Source organism: Mauremys reevesii, linkage group 19 (assembly GCF_016161935.1).
Source record: "Mauremys reevesii isolate NIE-2019 linkage group 19, ASM1616193v1, whole genome shotgun sequence".
Classification (NCBI taxonomy): Eukaryota; Metazoa; Chordata; order Testudines; family Geoemydidae; genus Mauremys; species Mauremys reevesii.
In genome coordinates this window covers 2509883-2533197 of record NC_052641.1, presented here as the reverse complement: position 1 = coordinate 2533197, position 23315 = coordinate 2509883, and the positions used below count along the sequence as shown (strand labels likewise).

Genomic DNA, 23315 nt, shown 5'->3' with positions numbered 1-23315 from the left:
CTGCTCTAGTCCAGCCCCCTGCTCAAAGCAGGACCAATCCCCAACTAAATCATCCCAGCCAGGGCTCTGTCAAGCTGGGCCTTAAAAACCTCTAAGGAAGGAGATTCCACCACCTCCCTAGGGAACCCATTCCAGTGCTTCACCACCCTCCTAGTGAGAAAGTTTTTCCTAATATCCAACCTAAACCTCCCCAGGCAAGAGAGCCAAGCCCCCAGTGCTAGCCAGAGGGTCAGTGACAGGTGCAGAGGAGAACATACCCCTTCTGAAATGCTCCCTTTCCATTAGTGGCTGAGATGGCTGGGGAAGGGGTGGAATTCAGACTGCCTGGGAACAATCAGGTCACGTTTTGAACCTGGTCCTTCTAGTGCTTTCCCCACCCACCCTCTCCCACAATGCCCTCTGGCTTTGGAGAGTTGGTTCCTTGCTTATTAGTTTAATGATTAAACAATATGATCCACCCTTAGAACAGCAAGGCCCAGGCCTACCCGACCATGAGAACAACTCCCCTAGCCTGGAACATGTCAGTGATCTATAAGAATCCAGGGGCTTGCAGTGGTTTCACCACATTCTGGACTATTTCTAACATGCCGAGGCAGAGAGAGGACACTGGGGATCCCTGGGGGACATCTGCACCCTATGCAGGGCGTTTACACAGTGTGGGGCAGGTTACCTATGTGAAACCTCTGCAGGGCCATGGGAGACCAGGTCCCCCCAGTAGACCATCTCTGCTGTAAAACTTTAAATCCAGATTGTGCCACCTGCAGAGCTGTTAACCAAAGACACATCTCAAGGGTCACCTCTCCTGTGCTCCGAGTTCCTGCCAGCCTGGGATAGGCAGGCACTAGGTGTTTGGCCCTCATATGCCCCAGCCTGCTTCACTGTGATTGATTAACCCCTGGAGTGCTGACGTGTGTGAACATGGCAGTGCAGTGCAGTGGTTAGCCCTCATGGAACATGGGAAGTGGTGACAAGCCTATAGGCCACACTTTGTTGGGCATTCATTCTGCAACTAAAGAGCACCAGAGGTAAGGCTAGATGTGCATATGTGGAGTGTTAACTACTTCGCTCTAACAAAAGGAAGCAATCACAGGGGGCCAGAAGGATGGACAGTTCACTCGTATGAGATTCCAATCAATGCCTTGGTTGGCAGCTTTGGCCATGGGAAGAAGCTCAAAGGGCTCAGAACTCACTTTCTCGAGAGTCATGGAAGGAATCAGCTTTGATGGGAGTTGGGTCGCTCCAGGACCTGCTGAAGCTTCTCTCTCGCCGCTCACCAAATGCTAGGATAAAACCAAACCGGGACATTAACAGACTCCAAGGCCACTGCTGCTCTGCCAGCAAAACACACAACACCCAGCAGGGTTCCATCAACGCTAAAGATCACAAACACACTTGCATATTTGTTCTTCCATGTGACAAACAAGTGCCCAGCCTATGGCTGATGGGATACAGGTGTCAATTTCTGCACACAGGTGTGTGCTGGTGAGTGAGACACAGAAGAGGAATTTGGTAATCTGCCCCTAAACATTATTGCTCAAACTTGAATTTATTAATTATAGTTCCAACATCTCCATGCACATGCACTATGAGAGTATGAGAAGATCTTTATTATTTGTTGGGGTGTTTTCCAAGATGTGGGGGCCTCCTTTGGGGGAGATGTAAAGGACTAGCTAGGAGGTAGAGGGACACATATAAGCCTCACAATTGTTCTGCAGCCTCAGCTTTCATTTTTAAAACATATCTCTTGAAAACATGACCTGAGTGTTATCTGCAATGTTGTCTGCCTGAGTCTGCAGAGAGCCTGAAACAATAGCTCTGAGATGAGGTGCCCCAATTCCATTTCAAAGGGGCCTAACTCGGATACCAGTAATGCCACTTCAGATGTCACCACTGTTCATTATTACACTACTTGTCAAAGGAAATGTCTAGACTGCTATCGGGGGCGTGACTGCAGTTTGATGTGACACACCCAGACTAGCTTTAATCTAGCTAGCTCGGGTGCCAAAGCAGCAAAGCTGCATCAGCGCAGGCTGGACCCTAGGTAATTTCCCAGGGGCCTTTGACAGTCTCATAGAGCCCACACTGAAGCGCATGTTGCTGTAGCTTCACTCCTCTGGTAAAAGCTAGGTTAAAGCTAGCTCAAGCATGTCAGCTCAAGCGGCAATCACTCGCCCGCTGCAGTTAGACATGCCCACAGTGTGTACAAAAGGAGAGGAAGGGTCATACTGGGAAGACACACCCTTCTCCTAGGAGTGGTGGTTCATTCTCGGCAGGCATTGACCAGCAGCACGACAGCACCAAGTGGGAGCACAACTGGTGTCACCTGCCTGAATGGGAGCTCAGCGATCGAGAGCTTAGTAAATCCTGGAGGACTGTGTGCAGCGCACTCGATTCCTACCCCAATGGCAATGGCCTCCCTGGACAAGGAGCAAACTGGACCAGGCCATGCAGGGGTGTCACACACGTGCTGGGCTGAGGGGTGAGCTGCCCTTGCTGATAGGGCTTGGGGGCTGGCAAGAGAAAAGTGTGGCAGCGTGACTGCCAAGGGCACTACTTCCCCAAGCGTCGTTCGACGTTCCCCTTTGCTGCTGACTAGCTCACCAGCCCCTAAAACCAGACACCCTCTTCTGCCTCTCCCTGGCCCCCATCTCCTCCCTTCCACACATGGCCCACTTGGTCATTCTCTTTTCCTACTCCACCCCTACCCATCTCACACCTCTCCTTGAGAGTCTGGGGCGTGGGGATTCATGGGCCCCCGCCGCCACGGTGCGTACAAATGGCCACTACTAGGGAAGGGGAGGGTGAAAGAAGGGGCCAGGAGTCTGTGCCCAGCTTCTGAGCTGCAAATCAGATTGCCTTGGTAATTACAGAGAGAACTGCTGGCCGCGGGACAGGGTCCTGGCCCATATGTCGGCCACCCTGTCTGTAGCCCTTACGGTCACCCTGCAGGCCCCATGGACAGAACTCTCTTTATTTAAGCGCAAACTATCGCGCTCCCCAGCTGCCAGAGCCCACTAGTCACACTACAGTGGCAGAGTTGGGTTAGCTTAAATGTGGGCAGGCAGGAGGTGAGGGCAGCAGGTAGGGGGTGGGGAGCAGGATGGGAGGAGAGAGGTGGGAAAGGGACAGCTCAGCCCTGTGAAAACACAAAGCCTCCCGGGTTTGTAGCTATGCCCCATGAAGCAGTGAGAAGCCTGGCAGCCCTCATTACGCGCTGCATCTCTCTCAGAGCAACTTAATTAGGGAGTCTAACCCTGTAGTGCAGTGCAGCCCTCTTATGTACCATCTCTAGCATCAGTGAGTACAGGAGCCACATTCATCTGCATCCCACACAGAGCTGGGGACCCCTCCTGACTGCTCCTGCATGGCCCTGACAACAACGTGGACTCTGCACGCTGGGACGCCTATCCAGTGAGGGGAAGGGGTCTATGTCACGTCACACTGCCTGCTATGCTATGCTATGCCACGTCACACAGTTAAAGGCCAGTGTCGTACATTGGTGTGTATGGAGGCTTGGGGGACCAGCTGGCCTCTTCTCTACACACACAGTGTGAGGGAGGAAAACCTCTTCTCAGCGCCTGTGCCAGGTGCTTTCCAGCCCTCTGCTTACAACAGACAGCAAAACAATGACTAATTACAGAGGAGTCTGGTTCCTCAGCTCTGTTCTCCAGCCCCATGTTCCACTGGCATTAACTCTCTGCCTCCCATCTCCCGGCCATGCCTTGTGGCTTCTTACTCACGTTGCGCTTTCACCCGGCGACTCCCCACCATGCGCAAATGCTTCCGAAAATTCCTGAAAGAAAAGCAACACAAACCCAGTGATGAGCGCTGGGGTTAGCAACCAACTGGCCCAAGCAGAAGCAGCGAGGGGAAGGTTCCCGTTTTCCAGGCATTTAAATGCAGTCACACAGGGCACAGCAGAACTCTCAGAGCAACTCCAGCTGCATTTGTTCAGTGGCCAGGGTGTGGCTTGTCTGCCAGCTGAGGGGAGCGGCTGTGTTCCCTTTCGATCCCTGTGCCACGGGGCTGCTGTGCATCAGCCATCCTCACGCAACCTCCTCCGGGCTGTTGCCTCCACTCTCCCTGATTCACACTTCCCCACCTACCTTCCCACGGCCCCAGAGCATGCTGCCCACCTTAGCTGGCAAAGGGCTCGAGGAGCTGTTAACTCTTCCCATCCACTTGGAAACCAAAAGCAGGTGTTCCACTCCTCCCTGCCCCAGACAGTACAGCAGGAGTGCAGAGGTCCTCTTCACCCCCCATACTCGTGCCACACTCACAGCTCTGCCCATTCCCAAAGCACATTTGGGGGTGCTTCCAGTGCTGACATTCACTGACGTTAGTGACTTGAACGCTAGGCAAGCGGGTTCCTGCACTGACCCCCCAGGGGCCTCCTCCATCTGTAAATTCCACTCCAAGGTACAGGGCTCACTGATCTGGATTGCCCCTCAGAATGTGACCGTCATGAAGCAGGAAGGTTCCCCTGGGGCAGGTGTTTTGCCTCTACTTGCTAATAGTGCATCTCTCAACAGGTACCTTTCTGCCTTGGATTCACAGGCCAGGGGATGGGTGGAGACACAGAGGAAGCAGAGACCCCAGAGGGAAAGGATGCCGCAGGATGGCACCTTGATACATAGCAACTGCCCCCAGGAAATCACCCCAGACTCAGTTCGATACAAATCAGACTTGACTGTCAGCAGCTTCCCGGAGGATACAGTGCCACAGCCCCCGGCAGGGAGCCTCCCAGCCCAGGACAATAGTGGGGCTCACGCTGGCGCTCTAAATAGCTGTGTAGACAGCACTTTAATTACAGCTCGAGTGGGGGCTGAGTTTGGGAGCCCAGCACCCTCCCCAGGCTTCAGAGTTCAAGCCCCAGCCTGAATCGCAACTTCAAAGCACTGTCTACACAGCCATTGTCAGGGCACTAGCATGAGCCCCACCAGACCACCTCTATCGGCCCAGGCTGGCAGCTTGCTGCCGCGGGCTGTGCAAATATACCCTGAGAGAGACCACGGCCGAGGCCCAAACACAGATGGAGCCCCGAGGGGACGCTGCACCATCTCTAGGTTCCCCGAGACTGACAGACTCACACCCACTCACCACAGTGGGAACTCAGCAATATGTCAGAGATGGCTCAAAGGGGACTCAGCTGGTGTAATTCATACATGTGGGATGGGGCAAAGAAAAGCCTCCATCCTACTTCAACTTGCTTCTCTATCTGGCTCCTTGATGTGTAAATTACACTCATCTGGCACCTGGCAGGACTGATCAAATTTACCAGGAAGTCACAATATTCACTATCATGGGTCAGGCCACTGGCCCCTTTTAGATGGGTATCCGGTCCCCAGCTGAGACCTAGACTTGTGGCTTCCTAAACACATGCTGCCCCTGGCTATTGTGCAGTGCTCTAGATGGAGTGGGGGCAGGATTCCTTCCTGATCCCTGTGGCAACTGGCCAGTGCCCAGCCAGAGGTATCAGATCTGATTACAATTGAGATGTCAGCGTAACGTGTCATTCTTGAAAGGAAATGGGCATATTTCTGGAAGGGAGCCCAGCAAAATGCAACTTTCAAACCTACATTGTACCAGGTTAATGATGAAATGTTTGCATTCCCCTGTTAGAGCTAACATGCTAATCTCAACCACCCAGGCTGCTGTAACCAGCTTTGGCATAAGCAAAACCATTCCCTGTCAAATGCTCCGCTCCTCTTGCAGGGTGGACCCAGCCCCGTGGGAACAGGGCTCTGCAGTATGAGAGCATTCTCTCACTGTGCTGAAAACAACAAGGACAGCATGGTCTGTCCCTAAGTGAGAGCTCTGGGCCGCGCTCCAGAGACATCCCCAGAGCAGTGCTGAGAGCAGCACTAACGGGCTCTCGGGGGAGCTGTATCCCACTCTCCAGAGCTGGAGGGAAGGTCACCATGACACAAAGCCCGTGGGAGATCAGGAGAGAGTAAACATGGGAGTAAAAGGATCCCTTCCCCCGCCCCTCTAGAAAGAAACGCTCTGGGAAAGGAGTGACATGATCCCATCTACTAGGCCTCTCCATCCTTACTGATTTGTGCAACTGTGTCACTCTGTCTCGCGTCTGACCTCTGTCCTTATCCATAAGGAGCAGCCAAAGAGCCAAGGAGCAGCAGCAGTTACCCTTGGAGGAGATACGATGACCCACCCAGGACTCATGTGACGAGGGGACTTGGGGCAAATTACTAATGCCTGCACTCACCAACACAACACAATCTGATCTTTTAACTTGTCAAAAATCTTTTCATCCATCCAAATGCAGAAAGCAGCAGTTAAGTTAAAAATTGAAAGAGGTGCTATTTGTTATTTCTCTTCCTAAATATCGCTCCTACTGCTGCCAGCACCAACTTTCCACCACCGTCTGTACAGCCGCGATGCCATACCCCTGGGAGGCATTCCATCCAAAAGATTCTTGAGACAGATGCAGCCCATCCCGGGGTACAATTTCCTACACTACACAGCAGGCAGGTCTGTCTGGATTGAGGAATTTGCATAGAATCATAGAAGATTAAGGTTGGAAGAGACCTCCTTCCCTTTTTTAAAGATGAGCACTATATTTGCCTTTTTCCAATCATCCAGGACCTCCCCTGATCAACACGAGTTTTCAAAGATAATGGCCAATGGCTCTGCAATCACATAGCCAACTCCCTCAGCACCCTTGGATGCATTGCATCCGGCCCATGGACTTGTGCAAGTCCATCTTTTCTAAATAGTCCTTAACCTGTTCTTTTACCACTGAGGGCTGCTCACCTCCTCCCCATACTGTGCTGCCCAGTGCAGCAGTTTGGGAGCTGACCTTGTCTGTGAAGACAGAGGCAAAAAAAGCATTGAGTACTTCAGCTTTTTCCACATCATCAGTCAGTAGGTTGCCTCCCCCATTCAGTAAGGGGCCCACACTTTCCCTGACCTTCTTCCTGTTACTAACATACCTGTAGAAACCCTTCTTGTTACTCTTCACATCCCTTGCTAGCTGCAATTCCAGTTGTGCTTTGGCATTCCTGATTAGACCCCTGCATGCTCGAGCAATATCTTTATACTCCTTCCTAGTCATCTGTCCAAGTTTCCACTTCTTGTAAGCTTCCTTTTTGTGTTTAATCTCACCGAAGATTTCTCTATTAAGCCAAGCTGGTCATCTGCCATATTTGCTATTCTTTCTGCACAACGGGATGGTTTGTTCCTGCGCCCTAAATAAGGCTTCTTTAAAATACAGCCAGCTCTCCTGGACTCCTCTGCATGCTCAACAGAAGCACTTTTATTAGGAGAATCTTTTAAATACTTTAGCTTCTCAATCAGATCCCTTCTGCCGCAATACAGGACCTAAACCCAACAATCCTGACATTTAACTGTGCAACCACCACGGACTCCTCCATTCCCCTGCAGTTGCTGCCTGAGGCAATCTCAAGCCCCAGGGTTTCACTGGCACATACCCCTTTTAACGGGGACATACAATGCCAAGGTGCAAGTCCAGTGACTGAGGCAGTGTTTTTGCCAATGCACCAGACACATTGCCATGGTTAGCGCAATGCTGCAGCTCCAATTCCACTGCTTAAATTCTTACACCTCCTCCTGACAGTGGAAAGGACTCTGGGGTGAGCCTCTGAGATGGAGGAGAGGCTAGGATTGAATAGAGAGCTCCACTTCATGGCACTGACCCCTTAGTTCAGGGAAGGCAGCAGAGTTAACTGGGGCACTAAGAGCCAGAGACAACCACAGGGGCCTGGCTATGTCCTGCAGCCTCAGTAATGAATCCACTTCATTCATTGCAACCACATCCTGTCTCTGCATTCCCTCTTGTGGTGGAGAAAACTGACTTGGACCCTGCAACCTGCCCTGATCCCGAGGGTCCGTGGGAGGTAAGGAGATGCATTGCATACTCCCACAAAGACCTCATCACGCTACCCTCCATTTACTCTCTCCTCTAACAACTCAGGGTAGGGCCCAGTAACCGAATTACCTGACTGTTGTGTACATCCATGGCAGGTGCACAGCTCAAATACTGCCAGGCTTGATGAACAATGAAGACTCTCTCTTTTCTAACACAGTCCTATCGCCATCTAGAGAACTCTGAGCCATCTCCTTTTTAAAGAGACACTGCCTAGTCATTTATAGGGGCTGTAATTCTCTCTCCGTTCTTTCCATTGCTGATAAAAAAAGAAAACTCTAGACACTAGAAAATGCCTTCTTTTCCCTGCCAATTTCATCCTTTTGTGTTGCAGAAACATTGCTTTTTTTCTCCCTCTGTTTTGAATAGAGCTGCAGTGAATATGGTTGTTTTTAACAGCAGTCATAATGCAGAGTCTTATCCTGCCCATCCAGCTGCCAAAAATACACATGTGCTGGTACATTTGTGACATTAGAAAGTTCAACAACTGTAAATGGAAATGACCTGCCAGGCATTTAACTGGCCATTATCACAAAGAGTTACTGAAGTAATATAATTCATTGCATCTGTAAGTTATGCACCTACATGATTACATATCTGAGCTTTAAGAGCCTGTCTGTTTTGATTTGGAGCTTAAAGTACTTGACAGTGTCCCTTTAAGAAGGCTGGAGACTGGCTAGCTTGCTTACCATAGACTCATTGCCCTGCAGACTTTCAGCATGGCCACCACTAGCGTCCTCACTAAAACAGCAACACAGACAAAGGACAACCACGTTCAACATCATCAAGGGTCACTGATGACACCCGACGGGCCCATGCAATGCCAGGCAAGGTTACAGGAAAACAGGCCCTACCTCTGAATAACAGCTGCCGAATCATTTTCTCGTTTCCGTCTCTTCCTCTCTGCGTAGCCCCTGAATGCCCTGGGAAACCATTTTAAGCCATTAACCAACTACACAGCTTTGAACTGAAGACGACATGAAACAGACAGACAGAGAGAGCAAGTTCTCACCAGACAACAGAGAGACCCTCCCAACACACAGTCTGGCTCTGCGGAAGAGACCCAGGCCACATGGAACCATACAGAAGTCAGGGACTGGCTGAGAAGAGACTATCAAACCATTGTGTACTGGTTATTTACAGCTGTTACAGGAGGCTGGGAAGGTGGCTGCTCCCAAAGCTAGCACAAGGATACCCAAAGTATGGCCTGCAAAATGGCTGACACTAGCCCTCACTCTTAACATGGCGGTTTGGACCTTAGAGACTACAGATCCAGCATGCAACGCCCAGGGGTGCTGGAACAATTTGTGGAGGGTGGGTGCTGAGAGCCACTGAACTAAACTGTAAACTCTCAGTATGATGGAATCCACTTCAAGCCAGGGGATGTGGCAGCACCCCCTGCATCCCTAGTTCTAGCACCTCTGGCAACAGCTGTTCTTGCTTGGATCAAGTTAGGGCAAAGCATGCTGGGACCTGTAGTCTCCAGGTTAGAGATGAGGGTGACTGAAATCTGTTCTATTTAGGCATCCAGGTGCAGCCATCAATCATCTGACAAGATGACTATGCAGCCTTCAAGCAGGGGAAGCCCTAGAGAAAAATGAGATGGCGGAGGGGTTCTGTTCAAGACGTCAACAAACAAGGAAACAGAAACAAAGGCCATACTTACGAGATGCTAGAGATCCCAGGAGAAGCGGAGAAAGGAAAAGAGAAGAGACATGCATTAGTGCTCAGCCACTGCTGGGCATTCTGCATATTGAACCCACGGGTCTTAATCAGAACCTGCCAACCAGCTCTGATCAGGAAGTGTTTCCCCTGTGTAGGCTCATATGCCAGACAAGCGATGCAGGGCCCAGTTCAGGAGGTGGGTGAAAACTGTTCTCTGGTCTGGACCTCTTCCACACGTCAGCAACTAGCTCCTCCTGTACCGACCCTACTCCTCACCACTTCCCTGGGCGTCTACCTGCCATCAGAGAGCTGGCCCCTGACGTTTCTCACATGGCTTCAGGAACATCCCAGGAAAAACTTTTGGCTTCTTTTCAGAGCTGGAATTATCCCCTTAGTACCGAGGTGGAGAGAGGATCAGAGTGCAAGGATGGGGCATGGGCAGGCATGCTTAATGATTAGAGTTGGGAGTCAGGGGCCAGAGCCAGAATCAGGGTCAAGACAAAGGTATGAGCCAGAGTTGGGAGCCAGGGGTGTGGCATAGGGACCTGGAGCAAAAGCAGGAACCAGGGGCAAACGCAGATGTGGGATAAGGACAGTGGGAATCAGGAACAGCCAGGAAGGCAGGCTCAGGAGTTAGGCCAGTAGGCACAGTTGTAGTGATTGAGCAACTAGGTGAATTCCTGGCTGGCTGCCAGACAACTTCCTGTGCCTCCTTCTGGTTAGCGTAGAGCATCCAGGCCAATCGGTGGGGCTGGACATCTCCTCCCAATCAGGAGCTTTGTAGGTGGAGCCCTTGGTGAGCTAGAGCTCCGCTAGTCCCCTTCTCCAGTGGCTCCAGTGAGATGCTGAGTGGCAGCCATAGTCTGAGCATGGCCTGCATTCAAAACCCATGATCCCTCACATCACCGCTCTCCCACCCTGGGTGGTAGTGGGACAGGTTTCCCGGGGCAATTTTTGTGAAAGGCATTTACCAGGTCAGGGGCATGGATGTTCTCCATCGGTTCCTAGCAGCTTTCTTCAGGACTGTACCCTTCCCAATCCACAAGATACCAGAGTATCCCCCCATCTGATTCTGGCCTCAAGCATCTTGTGGACAATATACACATAGTGGCATAGTGGGGGGGCATAGAGTGAGGATCGATGAGGGAATGGGTCCTGAATGTAGAGTTTCAGAAGAGATATGGAAAACGATGTATTCAGAGGGAATGTATTAAGTTGAGTGATGTGACTGGGTTAACTTGCAGGTGAGCTCAGTAAAAGTCAAGGAAGTAGAAGTCCAATTTACTAGATAGCCTTCCACATATAGGTGTTTCATTAAGAGCCATATCCTCTGGTCTACTGAAAACGCAGGCCCCCCTGTTATCAACAGTCCCATATTATTTGTAGCACTTCTTGGTGTCCTCCAGGTGAACCTTTAGGTAATCTTGGGTTTGACATGTCTGTTGTATTCAGCCCAGGACTGCTGGGTTTGAGAAGCTGTGGTAGCTCCGGGTAGAAGGGTGGAACCCTTAGTTTGAAAATAAAGGGCTTTGTTCTCTAGAGGGGTGTTCTGCGTTATTATACGTGAACTCTGTCTCAGGTAAGAACATAACGGCATTCCAGCAAGGACCAGCCATTCTGGTGGAAGTTTATGTAGCATTGAAGATACTGCTCCAGGATCTGGTTGGTTCTGTTTGACAGTTGTCTGGGGGTGATGGGCAGAGGAGATACAGGAGCAGATACCCAAAATCTGGAGAGCTTCTCGCCAGAAGCAAGAAATATATTGAGTACCATGGTTAGAGATGATGCTCTCCGAGAGGCCATGGAGGCAGACAACTTGATCCACCCAGAGCTGGGAGGCCTCCTGGGAGAGGGTAGACCAATGCAGGGGACAAAATGAGACATCTTTGTGAAGTAGTCCATGACTGTTGGAACAGTCATGAACCCACTGGACTCTGGTACTTCTACTACAAAATCTGGGGCAATGATGTGTAGGGGCTAGGCGGTGTCTCGAGGGGTTGAAAGAGTCTGAAGGGATTATTGTGTTGTATCTTGGAGTGGGTGCAAATATTGCAAGAGAATACATAGATCTGTACTGTAGCCCTCATGTGAGACTACCAAAAGAGATGAGAGACTAGGCACGAATGTTAAAGTAGCCAAAATGTCCTGTCAGGTGGGAGTTGTCACATACTTTTAGGGTTGTAGTCCTCAGAGGTCCAGGGGGAATGTATATATGCCCTTTCACATAGGTTATCCTACCTTGAACATTGTGGGGTTCCCTAATTATGGCTTCCTGTTTATCAGGAGGAATCCCATGGGCTGACGCTGATTGTGTGCGGGTTAAACAGGTATTGGCGGGGAGCCATGCCCAGAAAGTTATGAGAGTTGAGGATGCAGGAAGTTTTAGGGTTTGAGTCCTTTGGATCAGTATAACATTTTCCCTTCTGAGACAGGGCATTGGCTTGCTATTTTTGGGTCCTGGACAATAGGAGATTACAGAAGCACAAAAAGAATAAGGCCCACTGACGTTGGTAGAGGGACTTAGCCCTATGCTAATAGTCCAGGTTCTTATGATCAGTGTACACCTGGACAGGGTATTGGTCCCCTTCTAGATAAGTGGTGCCACTCTTCAAAGGCAGTCTTAACTACCAGGATTTCTTTGTCCAAAATTTCATAATTTTGCTCCATGTGTGTGACTTTTCTGGAGTAAAAGGCACGTGGATACAGCAATAATTGAGGACCATATCTTTGGGATAGCACTGCTCCTATGGACAAATTGGAAGCATTCATTTCCATCATGATGGCTTGCGCTGTATCTGGGTTGACCAATAAAGGAGTGGTGGTAAATGCGAGTTTTAATTGCTCAAACTGCCCTGCTGGGCCTCGAGAGACCAAAGGAACCTGGTGTTTCTGCAGAGCAGAGTGGTGAAAGGGACAATCCATTTGAAAACCTTGGGATGAACTGCTGATAGATGTTTGCAGCCCCCAGAAAACACTGTAGGATACAAATGTGCCATGGTGCTGCCCACGTGAAGACTGCCTTTACCTTGAATAGGTCCATTTCAGTATCAGTGGGGGATTGGATGAACTCCTGGAATTCTTTGGAGGACTGATCAAAGGTGCATTTTTCTAGTTTAGCACAGAGGCCATGTTGGCACAGCCTCTTCAGGATGGAATGGATGTACATTGTGTGTTTTTCAGCATTGTTTGAAAAAATAAGTGTGTCATCCAGGTGAGCTACCCCATATTGGCCCAGAATGTCCTGAAGAACGTCATTAATAAAATGTTGGAACATTGCAGGCATGCTTGTCAAACCACAGGGCACCACGAGATATTCAAAGTAACCACAAGTTTGAAAGGTAGTCTTCCATTCATTCCCAGCTCTAACACATAATAGATTATATTCCCCCTGGAGGTCTAGTTTTGTGTACTCCCAAGCAGTGCCCATGTAGTCCATTAGCTTGGGGATCAGTGGTAATGGATATTGGTCTAATAATAAACTGATTCAGTATCCAATAGTCCATGCCTAGTCAGAAGCAATCACCTTTTAAATGCGTGAAGTTGACTTATGAATAAACCGATGGCTAGGTTCTCCTAAAAGGTAGCTGTGCAGAGCAGATAGTTAGGGTTCAGACATGGCATATGTATGCCTGAACAGAACTTTTACCCTGGGTTGTAGCTTGATTGCGCAATCACAGTCCCTGTGCTGGAGAAAGGCATCTGCATTTTTTCCCCCTCATTGTAATCACTGTTTTTGGGTTGAAGTTAAGGACTGGGATCAGCGAGAAAGTACTGTATGCTGCCCATTTCCTGGGATCAAGCAGTGCTACTGGTAGAATTCTGAGAGAAAGCTGACTTTTAGTTCATGCCAGTGGATACGGGGGTTGTGGAGGGCCAGTCATGAGATGCCCAGAATCAGTTGGAAGTGCTGGGAATAGATGGCACTGAACTGTAGGATCTCTCAATGTTCTTGGATAGGAACTTCGATAGGGACAGTTTCTGTGGCCACTGGCTTGGAGGATAAGAGGAACCTGTCAGTTATCACCTGTCAGACCTATCACTTCTAGGTCTGGACCACAGAGTGTAGTGACCAGGTGGCTTCTGCATTGATAAAGTTGTCTGCTGCACCCAAGTCAAAGAGGGCCCACCACACAAGAAGTGGTTGGGGGTGTCCCGGGATTCATAACTCAAGTGGTACTTGTGGATACAGTGCCAATCGCCGGGAGCCAGCACACCTTCTTGTCAAGACCTCAGTTCAGGGATCAGGGGACCATTCTGTCAGGGTGCCCAAGCTAGCCCTCTTCACCTAGCCTGGGCTAGCTTGTTTCACAGATTCCTTCAGGCTGGGTTCCTCATGGGGCAACTCGAGATAGCATGGCCCAGCTTGACACAGTGGTAAAACAGGCATCACTTGCAATCCCTCTCTTTAGGGGAGAGTTGTCAGTGCACCAGGTCGACTTGGTCTAGATAATACTTAGTCCTGCCATGAGTGCAGGGGACTGGACTAGATGACCTCTTGAGGTCATGTCCAGTCCTATGATTCTATAATTCTACTTGCATTGACTCAACTGGCGGAGCAGAATCCCATGGGGAGTGGTTGGTTGATATTGCCTGCTGGAGGGCATCCCAGTTTGACCGAGGACTGCTAGCTCCCAACAGGGTGGAGGCCCAATCCAACAGCTCTCCAGTCAGCAGGCTGACTACCTGGCCCACCTTGGCCTCGTCCAAAGAGTATGTCTGCAGATGAAGCAAGAACAAGAGCTCATGAAGTTCAGGAAGCCTTGGGATTTAGAGCAGTTCCCATCAAAGCATTCAGGCAGTGGAACAGCAGGTCCCAGCTTGGGTGACAGCACAGTCAGATGGACCCTGCAGCACAGCGTTCTCTGCTTGGAGTTGATGGGCTTGCTCCCACAATGCCCAATTCTCAGCAGCCAGCTACCAGCTCTATGCCTGCAATGCTCAGTTGCCTGTCTGAAGGCAGATCACCTGCTTGTGCAGAACCGATGGCCCTGGCGATATGGGAAACTCCAGTGGGTCCATCCTCAGCTGGGACCACTAGGAGTAGAAGATAGTGGCCCAAACAAGCTGTAAGGACTGGGACAATGGGCGGTCAGGCGTAACGGATAGAGTTGGGTGCCAGGAACCGAACTGGGTGTCAGAGACAGTCAGAAGACAAGCCAAGGGTTGAAGTCGGAGTAAGAGTCAGGAGTGAGGGATCAAGCCAAGTTGGAGTTGATAGCTGGGCCTAGGGCACAGGAGCAGGGACCTGTAGCGAGACAGGAAAGCAGGAACCACGTGCAGATGGGGATCTGCGGCAAGGAGGGCAGGAACTGGTGGGAAAGCAGGGCTCAGAAGTCAGGCTAGTAAGCTGGGTCCATGCTGGTAGACAGCCTTGGAGTCACTTAATTACTCAGGCAACTTCCTGTGTCTCCTTCTGACTTGAGTAGTGTGTCCAGGCCATTTGGTGGGGCTGGACAACTCCTCTAATCAGGAGCTTTGTAGCCGGAGCCCTTGGTGAGCTAAAGCGCTGCTAGGCCCCTTCTCCATGGGCTCTGGTGAGCTGCCAGGTGGCAACCGTGGTCTGAGCACTGCCTATGGACCGGGTTTGAGACCTGCAATCCCTCACATAGAGAGGGGGAGAAGAGGGAGCAATGGAAAGGGAACAGAAGGGGACAGTGAAGATGGGGAAGGCACAGCGGGAGAGGCGCAAGAGCATTAGAGTGGGGAAAAGGCTCCCTCAGTTTCCCTCTCCATCACGTTGCTGTCACTGGAATACTCTTGTTATTTCAGCCTAATGGGAAACACTTCAGGGATTTCATTAAGGAAAGAAAAATGTTCCTGTCAATGGCATTAATGGGAGCATTTCCAGCTTTACTTGGCCTCCCAGTGACAATTTCCTCCCAACACACAACAGTCTGGGGGCACCTGAGCCCAAGTGCAGGCTGGGAGGGGACAAAGCTGCTCCTAGTTCAGATCTGATCTCTCCACTCAGGTTAGTTCATGTCTTTGTCTCTCTTGCTCAATCGCAGCCCTGCACCAGTGTTGTGGAACCCAGGGTCTCCCCCCAGCAGTGACAAGAGCAAAAGCCACCTAGTCCCATGGCCTCAGCTGAGGTGGCAAGAGCAAAAGAAGCAACTGAGAAGTGCCTAGGCTGATACTCCTGCAGGAATAACATCACAGACAGCTCTCTCCACAGGCCACAAGCCAGGGTGTGCTGCCCACACATCAAGCAGAGGGAGCACATAATAAATTAGAGCGCTAATCAAGAAAGAAGTTAAAGTGGGGGAATGAATGAGTCAGAGGGTGTGTCCACACTACCACGTAAGTCGATCTAACTTACATTGCTCAGGAGTGTGAAAAAGACACCCTCCCACCGACATAGCTTCCGCCTCTTGCGAAGGTGGAGTAATTATGCCGACGGGAGATATAGTAGACCTAGTACAGTAGATCTAAAGTAGACCTGCCCTGAGTAAACAAGGGAGAGTGAAGGAATGACTGAAGTAGTGAATGAGCCTGAATAAGCAAGTAAGTGAAGACGGGAGTAAGACAATGACTGAGTTAAGGACTAAGTCAACACTCACCACCCAGCCCACCCAAACATACCATCGTGCCATATATAGAACTTGACTGTCCAAAGCTCTGATATCCTAAGATGCAGTCATGCATGGGCCACACACTAACTATGAGAAAAGAGGTTGGTGCAGCAACAGCCATTTCACTTACGCTTGCATAGTTGTAGTAGCAGTTTGAAAACTGAAGAGGTTCTCCTTGGGGAACCAGGTCCGTATGGGGACATCATCTGGAAGAGACAGAGCTAAAATTGAGTGCCAGCCAGACATAAATGGGTTTCACACAGATGTAGTTAGTGATAGGGACATCCTTCCAAAACAGTCTCCCACTGCATCTCTTCTCAACAACCAAACACGCTTGAAGGCTGGCAATTTCTTTCCATTCATAGGAAAGAATCCTGAACACAATTTGCTGCTATTTCCATGCCAGCACAAATTCTCTTTTACCTTCTGTAGTAATGTGAAAGAACAGCTGAGCTTGAAATACACATGAGCCTCACCTGTACTGTGCCCTGTGCTAAAAGGGACATTAGATATGTTTGTGCATGTGTGTATGTATGTGCACATGTAACTGCCATGGACTGTGCTGTACCTTCTCCAATGTGTTTACCTGATGGGTTACTCTGAAGGGAAACTATCAAAGGGAGAGAGATGCCTCTTGACATAGGAAAACTGGGAAGCAATGTCACCAGTTTTAGGCCATGTATATCTGGATTGTCCTCCCTTTAGAATTCAGATGGAACATCCGATAGGGAGACTGGAGGCACCTGAGACACCCCAGCACTCATTTGGTGCCTCTGTGTATAAACTATCCTGCACCAACCAATGGCTACTTTCTTCCCAGCTCCCTTGCAACAGGACATCAATTTCCGCACCATTGCTAATGACTAAGAGCTTGCAACAAAATCATTACTGAGCATTGAGTCTGCTTGTCCCAGAAGCACAAACAGGAAACCAATGCAAAATGGAGCACAGACCTTAAACAGTTTATATCTGTTTGTGATCTTTGAACCCACAGCCGTCAGGTGGGGCTCTGAATTCCTGCCTATCCCACAATTAGATGAAGAGCTCCCACTGAGTAGATGCCTCAGGGACTGATAGTGTGATGGATTGTGATTATGCTATGGAGGCTTTCAGCTCTAAGTCACTGGTTCAGATTCAAACCAGGAAAATTATGGGCAACAGTCAATACCATCCGACAACAGCTCTGGGAATAGCCTGGATGAAGGGAGCTGCTAGTCTCCATCTACTTCCCAGTAAACAGGTCCATATCACAAAATACATTAATTGCCCCCATTGCTCTCCATCCTCAGCAGAGAGAGTGAACAGGAGGATTGAGCTATACTCTCACTCCTTAAAGAAGTCAGGCTTGAGGCGCAGTGGCATCCGGGAAGCATCTGCCATGCTTGCTTGGTAATTAGAGAGCAGATTTCAGACTCCAGGGCTTATCTGGCAGGATAAACTTTAATTTATAAGCATGAAGTTCTCCCTCTCTTAAAGCAGGTCATCATCCACCCAATCTGAGAGTTGCAGTGTAAACTGAGAGTTGTAAATATCAATCTAACCAAAAAACAACAGAGGTGCAGTGCTTTTCCTGGAGTTTAATGATCAGTTGCTATAAGCAGATGACCTAAATTGCAGCTGGTGGATCCACTTAGTCGGTAACCCCCATGAAATGACTAGAGCCAGTGCAGTTGTTGCTATTGTATGGTGAAAATTGGAGGATGGTCATAGGCACAGGGAATTATTTAGGGGTGATGTTGTCTGAATTGGCAATGATGTCCTCTGTATTAGCCAGCCAGATTGCCTGAAACATCTCAACATTTCTTTCAGTGGCTGTATCACATCAGCAGCTGCACAAGAGACAAGAGCCCCTAACCCTCTGGAATGGGGCTCAGATACCAAGGGGATGGGACTGGTTTAGACTGAACTGTAGGCAGCTTTATATATATATATATTGCAGCTTTAATTCACACCATGAATCCCTACACTGCAGGGCAAGATCAGCTCTAAAATTCAAGCCTTTGGGGAAACGAGGGAATATATTTCTTGCTTCCACTCGTTGCTAGGGGCACAGTTCCAATAACTTTTGCTCTTGCCACATGTGAATGATTTGCTATGCAACATTTAATGTAATCTGTTGCATTTCCACTGTGTAGCCATGGGTTTGCCTTAGGCTGTAACACTACAGTACAGGTGTGAAATTCTAGACGGCTAGGGCTACACCTACACTACAGCATTTACAGCCACGCAGCTGCGCCAATCCAGCTTGTTGTGGAGATGCTCTAAGTTGATGGGAGTGAGCTCTCCCATTGGCTTAATAACTTCTGCTTCCGCGAGAGGCGGTAGTTTTGTCGCCGGGAGAAGCTCTCCCACTGACATAGGGCTATCTATGCCAGGCTTAGGTTGGTGTAACGTACATTGCTCAGGGGTGTGGATTATTCACACCCCTAAGCGACATAAACTATACTGAATTAACCTTTAGTGTAGACAAGATCTGAAAAGGCTTTCAGGATGTGGTGCCAATATGTATAATGGGGTTTGATCATTGAAGGTTTTGGCAAGAGCATGATAAACTGTCAAATTAAGAATCAACCATCAAAAACTAGGAGTGTCAAATTTCCAGAAATTTTGAAGGTATGGGAAAAAAGCAGGTTTTTTCCAGGGGAGTTCTGGAATATAATAGAAATTTTGGTAAAAAAAAAACCCCAAAATATCTGCAGTAGTTACTTGCTTATCAAAACTAAACTTTAATTTACTTCTTTAAGAATGAGAAATGTATTATCTATCATTTAGTTAGAACATCAAAAGTACTGTTTGGTGTACTTATGTAAGCAGAGTCTGAGTCTACACACACTACTGGTGTTTGGAAAACTTTAGCGGGTAAGCACATACGAATACGTGAATGAAAATAACTCGACTAGTTCGACGAATTTTCCACCGTCCGACGGCGCCGCGGCTCAAACTCCTCTCGCTCAAAGTCGACTCTCCAACCTCCCCTGTGGAGTGGAGAGTGGAGTAGCGCCCAGCGCTTGACTTTATCGCGTCGTCAGATCAGCGCGAAGTAGTTAGAACTCTCCGACCGAACTCGCCGCGTCGACCCGGCGGGTAAGTGTAAACGTGGCCTCTGAATGAGCTCTCCCCTGACATCTAGTGGTGAGCTGTGGAAAGGACTTTGGGAGCTGATCTTGTTTGCACAGCACACCCACCCTGCCTAGCATGACAGGACTGCTTGCCCAATTGGTCACTTGTGGCTGGTGTTGGATCCCCAGTCTCATTGTTATTGGGGCAGGAGTAACAACGGGTTGTTACCCTTGTGTGAATCAAGGGCAGCAGAACTGTACTTGGCATAGCCCGACTGAGGGACTCGCCCTCATAGAAATGGAACTTGCGAGGCAGGAGACATGGGCCTCAAAGCCCGGTAAGTTGAGAGTGGGTGGGGACAGGTACTTGTGTCTAGTGGTGTGGGTGCCACTCTATAATAACTGAGCTAATTCAGACTCTATTGATGTCACTGATACCTAGGTCTAAGCATCAGACTTGTTTTGAGACAGTGTCTCTGATTCAAGAGACTACCCAGTGTGCACCAGCAGTGAGGCTCTTCAGTAATGGCTGACATCACTGATAGCTGTGTTAAGCTGTAGGACCCAAAACCATCCAGGCGGCATAGCAAGTGGCTGGTAGGGTGGCCAGCAGAGAGGCGTGGAGATCAGTCGGCAAGGCGACCAGCGGAGAGGCGTGGTGATCGTGCGGGCAGCCAGCAGAGACCCTGGCAGGGAGGTGTGGCGATTGGCCAGCAGGGCAGCCAGCGAAGAAGTGCTGTGTTCGACCAGCAGGGCAGCTGGCAGGAATGAGCGGAGCACTGATCGGCCAGCAGGGTGGTAGCGAAGAGGAGCAGCAAGTGCCTTGGCAGTGGATCAAGTAAAGTGCCTTCTTACCCCGCCCCCTTCCACCCAGGGCAGGAAGTGAACTCTGCAGATGCACCTCTGGGTCTGCACTGACCAAGGACAACAACTGTGAGCGGGGTGGAGAGAAGGGATGGGCATGTTAAAGGGACTTTTGGTTGCTGAACTTAAGAACCTGACAGAAAAGGACACTGCCCAACTTATTGGGGGTTGGTCTTTTGCTCATGATTTATGTTTATGAACCCTGTTTGTGGTGTTTTCCTAAATTAATGCCAGGTTAATTCCCTCCTTTTCTTAAAAAAATATTTTCTCCACTCAAACTCTGTGCTTGCAAGAGGGGAAGTATTGCCTCTTAGAGGCGCCCAGAGAGTGGTATGTTACTGGGTGGGGGCTTGAGTTGGTTTTGTGTTGTATGGTTGAAGAGAAACCCTTAGATATTGAACCCAGCCCCTGTTACTGCCAATTCCAACAGGTAGAACGGTTACACTTATTAAATAAGTAAAATTATTTAGTTTCTATTTGAATAATAATGACGAACATATCTAGTATTAGGGATGGGGTTGCAGCTGCACACTAAGGTCAACAGGAAAAATATATAAAAAGTTGAAATAGAAAGCCTCAATATTGTTGGAAACAAAAAGGAAGGTTATGTCCTTTGGGCTCAGAAAAATGTATGTAAATAGCGCTGACTTGACATTATCATGCAGATACAGAAGAAATTCGTGCTTGTGGAGAAAAAGCCCAGAAAATTAACATTTATAATTTAGTTAAAGTACAATATTAAGGACCAAGAGTAAATGTGTATATATATCCAAACTTTATATTAGTAACACCAGATTCTTTAATAGTGCATTATCATATATGCCATATGTGTTGAAATTGTAGACATAACTAGCCACCCAATGAACCAGTATAATATAATTTAAATAGTAGCTAATGTATTCTGGGAAATGCTAGCATAGCTCAAGTTTTTCTTTCTTTCCTTTCTCTTTCACTGGTCATTCCAAGAGAAAATATTCCAGGTAACAATTTCTTTTCAATTTTTCCCAAGATTTCAATTTTTCCCATACCAGGCCTGGGGGGGGGGGGGGGAGCAGCAAAAAAAAAAAAAACCAAAACCAACAACAACCCTGAAAAAACCCTCTGTTTTTCCCCCAAAAAAGTTTCCAGTTTTTGCAGACCCTCACATCTCTATCAAAAACCTGTTACAAGGTGCATATGGAGCATGCTATGAATCCTATCACACGCACACAGGACAGCTGTTGGCTGTTTACACCAAGGCAGTGTTTGATGTGAACTTTCAGGCTGTGGGCCAAGTCACGGGACCCCTCTCTACAAAGAACACGAGTAGATCTCTGAATTGCAGAATGAGGCACAGATGAGCAAGCGACTGAGGTTTCTGCCTGCCATTGAGACGGCAGCACAAGAAGTGAAGGAAGCCAACTGGCCTTCAATAAGCTCACACATAAGTGAGTAAAACTGTGAAGTGATGAAAATGAAATGAAATGAAGTGGGTTGTTTTGCTGAGGTTTGCTGAGGTTTCCTGCATCCCTACACACATGTGTGTAATCATTACTCAGGTAAGCAGTGCTACTCACATGAGAAAGCATTATTAATGTAAGGGTTTGCAAGATCAGGCCCAATGCCACCCAGTTGGTTCTAGTTCTTCTGAGTAAACAGTCATTACTTTTCTTATTCTCAGAAGTAGAAAGAAAGGTAAGGTTGCCATTTGTTTGTTTTTTACAAGAGGACATTTAGGTTGCATAAATGAAAATATATATTAAAGTCTAAAAAAAAGAAAAAAAAAATGAAGGAAGAAGAGAAGAGAAGGAGAAACAATCTTCCATTTGTTTTTTTTTTTTTTTTTTTTTTTTTTTTTATTTTTTTTTTTTCCAACAAGTGATGTTGATAACTGAATTTTTCCTACCTACACCATTCCCATGCTTTGTGTATTGATTGTTGTATTGATCTGTCTGTATTATTATTATTTCTTTAGTATTTTAAAAAAAAAAAAAAAATAAATTAAAAATAAAATATAGTTTTTTATTTTTTTCCCCTTTACCTTACACTTACAGACACATATTTAGCAGCATACTCCATGACACCCTGACTATAACCAAAAAATCCCAATCCCCAATCTGGGCTCTCACTCTGATAAGACCAGCCACAGAAACTACATTCTTATTGTGCTCTCACACAACCCTTCTCTCTGTCATTACACACAAAACAATCCTTTACCAGGGCAGAATCATGTGCAACAAAAATGAAGGAAAACTTCTCATTTTTTGTACTGAAGAAACCAAAATAATAAATTAAGGCCAACATTTTCAAATGTGGGTTTTTAAGGTTAAGCATAGATACCCATATGATAGACACCAAATAAAAGTGCCCCTGGTTTTCACTGGCCATGGATATTACTGGGAGCTGTGGTGTTCAGCACCTTGGAAAATCCATGGATTTTTCTTTACAATAGCCTACGTATGAATTCTGGTGCCTAACTTCAGGCACCCAGGTTTGAAAATGTGGTCCCTCGCCTAATCTTCATGACATTTTACATGCACACAGATAAGGGTATGATCCAGGGAAGTGCCATCATTTGAGCTCCCTTGTATTTTCTTCTTGCAAACAAGACCTGAGCCCTCCTGTAGTTAATCTGACTCCTGTCTCTTAAAGTCTGTGCTGTTTGTAAAAAAAATAGTCAAGAAAACAACATGCGCACCTGTCATAGGTTTATTCCCCACTTTGAACTTTAGCGTCCACAAGATGGGGACCTGCATGGACTCCTCTAAACTAAAATCCTAGTTTAGATCTGGTAAAGCTGCCACCAACTAGAGATTCCAGTGTCTAGTACACTCCCTGTTCCTCCAAAACTTTCCCTGGGAACACAGATCCCAAACACCTTGAATCACAACACAAAGGGAATTAAACCATTCCCCCACCTTCCTCCCCCTCCCCTAGTCGTTGGGAGAGATACCTTGATTCAAACTCCTTGAATCAAAACAAAGAGGGATTCACTTTTCCCCCCTCCCCTTCCCCTGAAAATCCAAACAAGGGAAGAAATCAATCAGTTTCTAAAAAGCAAAGGATTTTATTAAAAGAAGAAAGAAAGAAAGAAAGAACACTAGCTCTGTAACACCAGGATGAAAAATATACAGGGTCTAGCTTATAAACCTGGAGAGGCTTTCCCCCCCTCCCCATCCTTTCTCAGAATAATCAAAGTAACAGCAAACAGAAATAAAGATATTTCTCCAGCAAACTTACAATTGCAAATGCAGAAATTAATTATAAGAC

At 48.1% G+C, this 23315-nt stretch overlaps 1 protein-coding gene across 7 annotated transcripts in view; it reads right to left on the bottom strand.

The window, feature by feature from the left end:
• The window catches only part of NSMF (NMDA receptor synaptonuclear signaling and neuronal migration factor), a 74777-nt gene that overhangs the window by 18137 nt on the left and 33325 nt on the right, over positions 1–23315 (bottom strand). For 4 of the 7 annotated variants that reach the window (XM_039507090.1, XM_039507089.1, XM_039507091.1 and 1 more), the window contains 5 exons: positions 16274–16349; positions 9573–9578; positions 8761–8829; positions 3741–3793; positions 1191–1280 (listed from right to left, as the gene is read on the bottom strand). In XM_039507090.1, the coding sequence (XP_039363024.1) occupies positions 1191–1280; positions 3741–3793; positions 8761–8829; positions 9573–9578; positions 16274–16349 (294 nt within the window). The remainder of the gene's footprint in view (positions 1–1190; positions 1281–3740; positions 3794–8760; positions 8830–9572; positions 9579–16273; positions 16350–23315) is intronic. The other 3 variants (XM_039507092.1, XM_039507093.1, XM_039507094.1) reach the window with 3 other exon arrangements.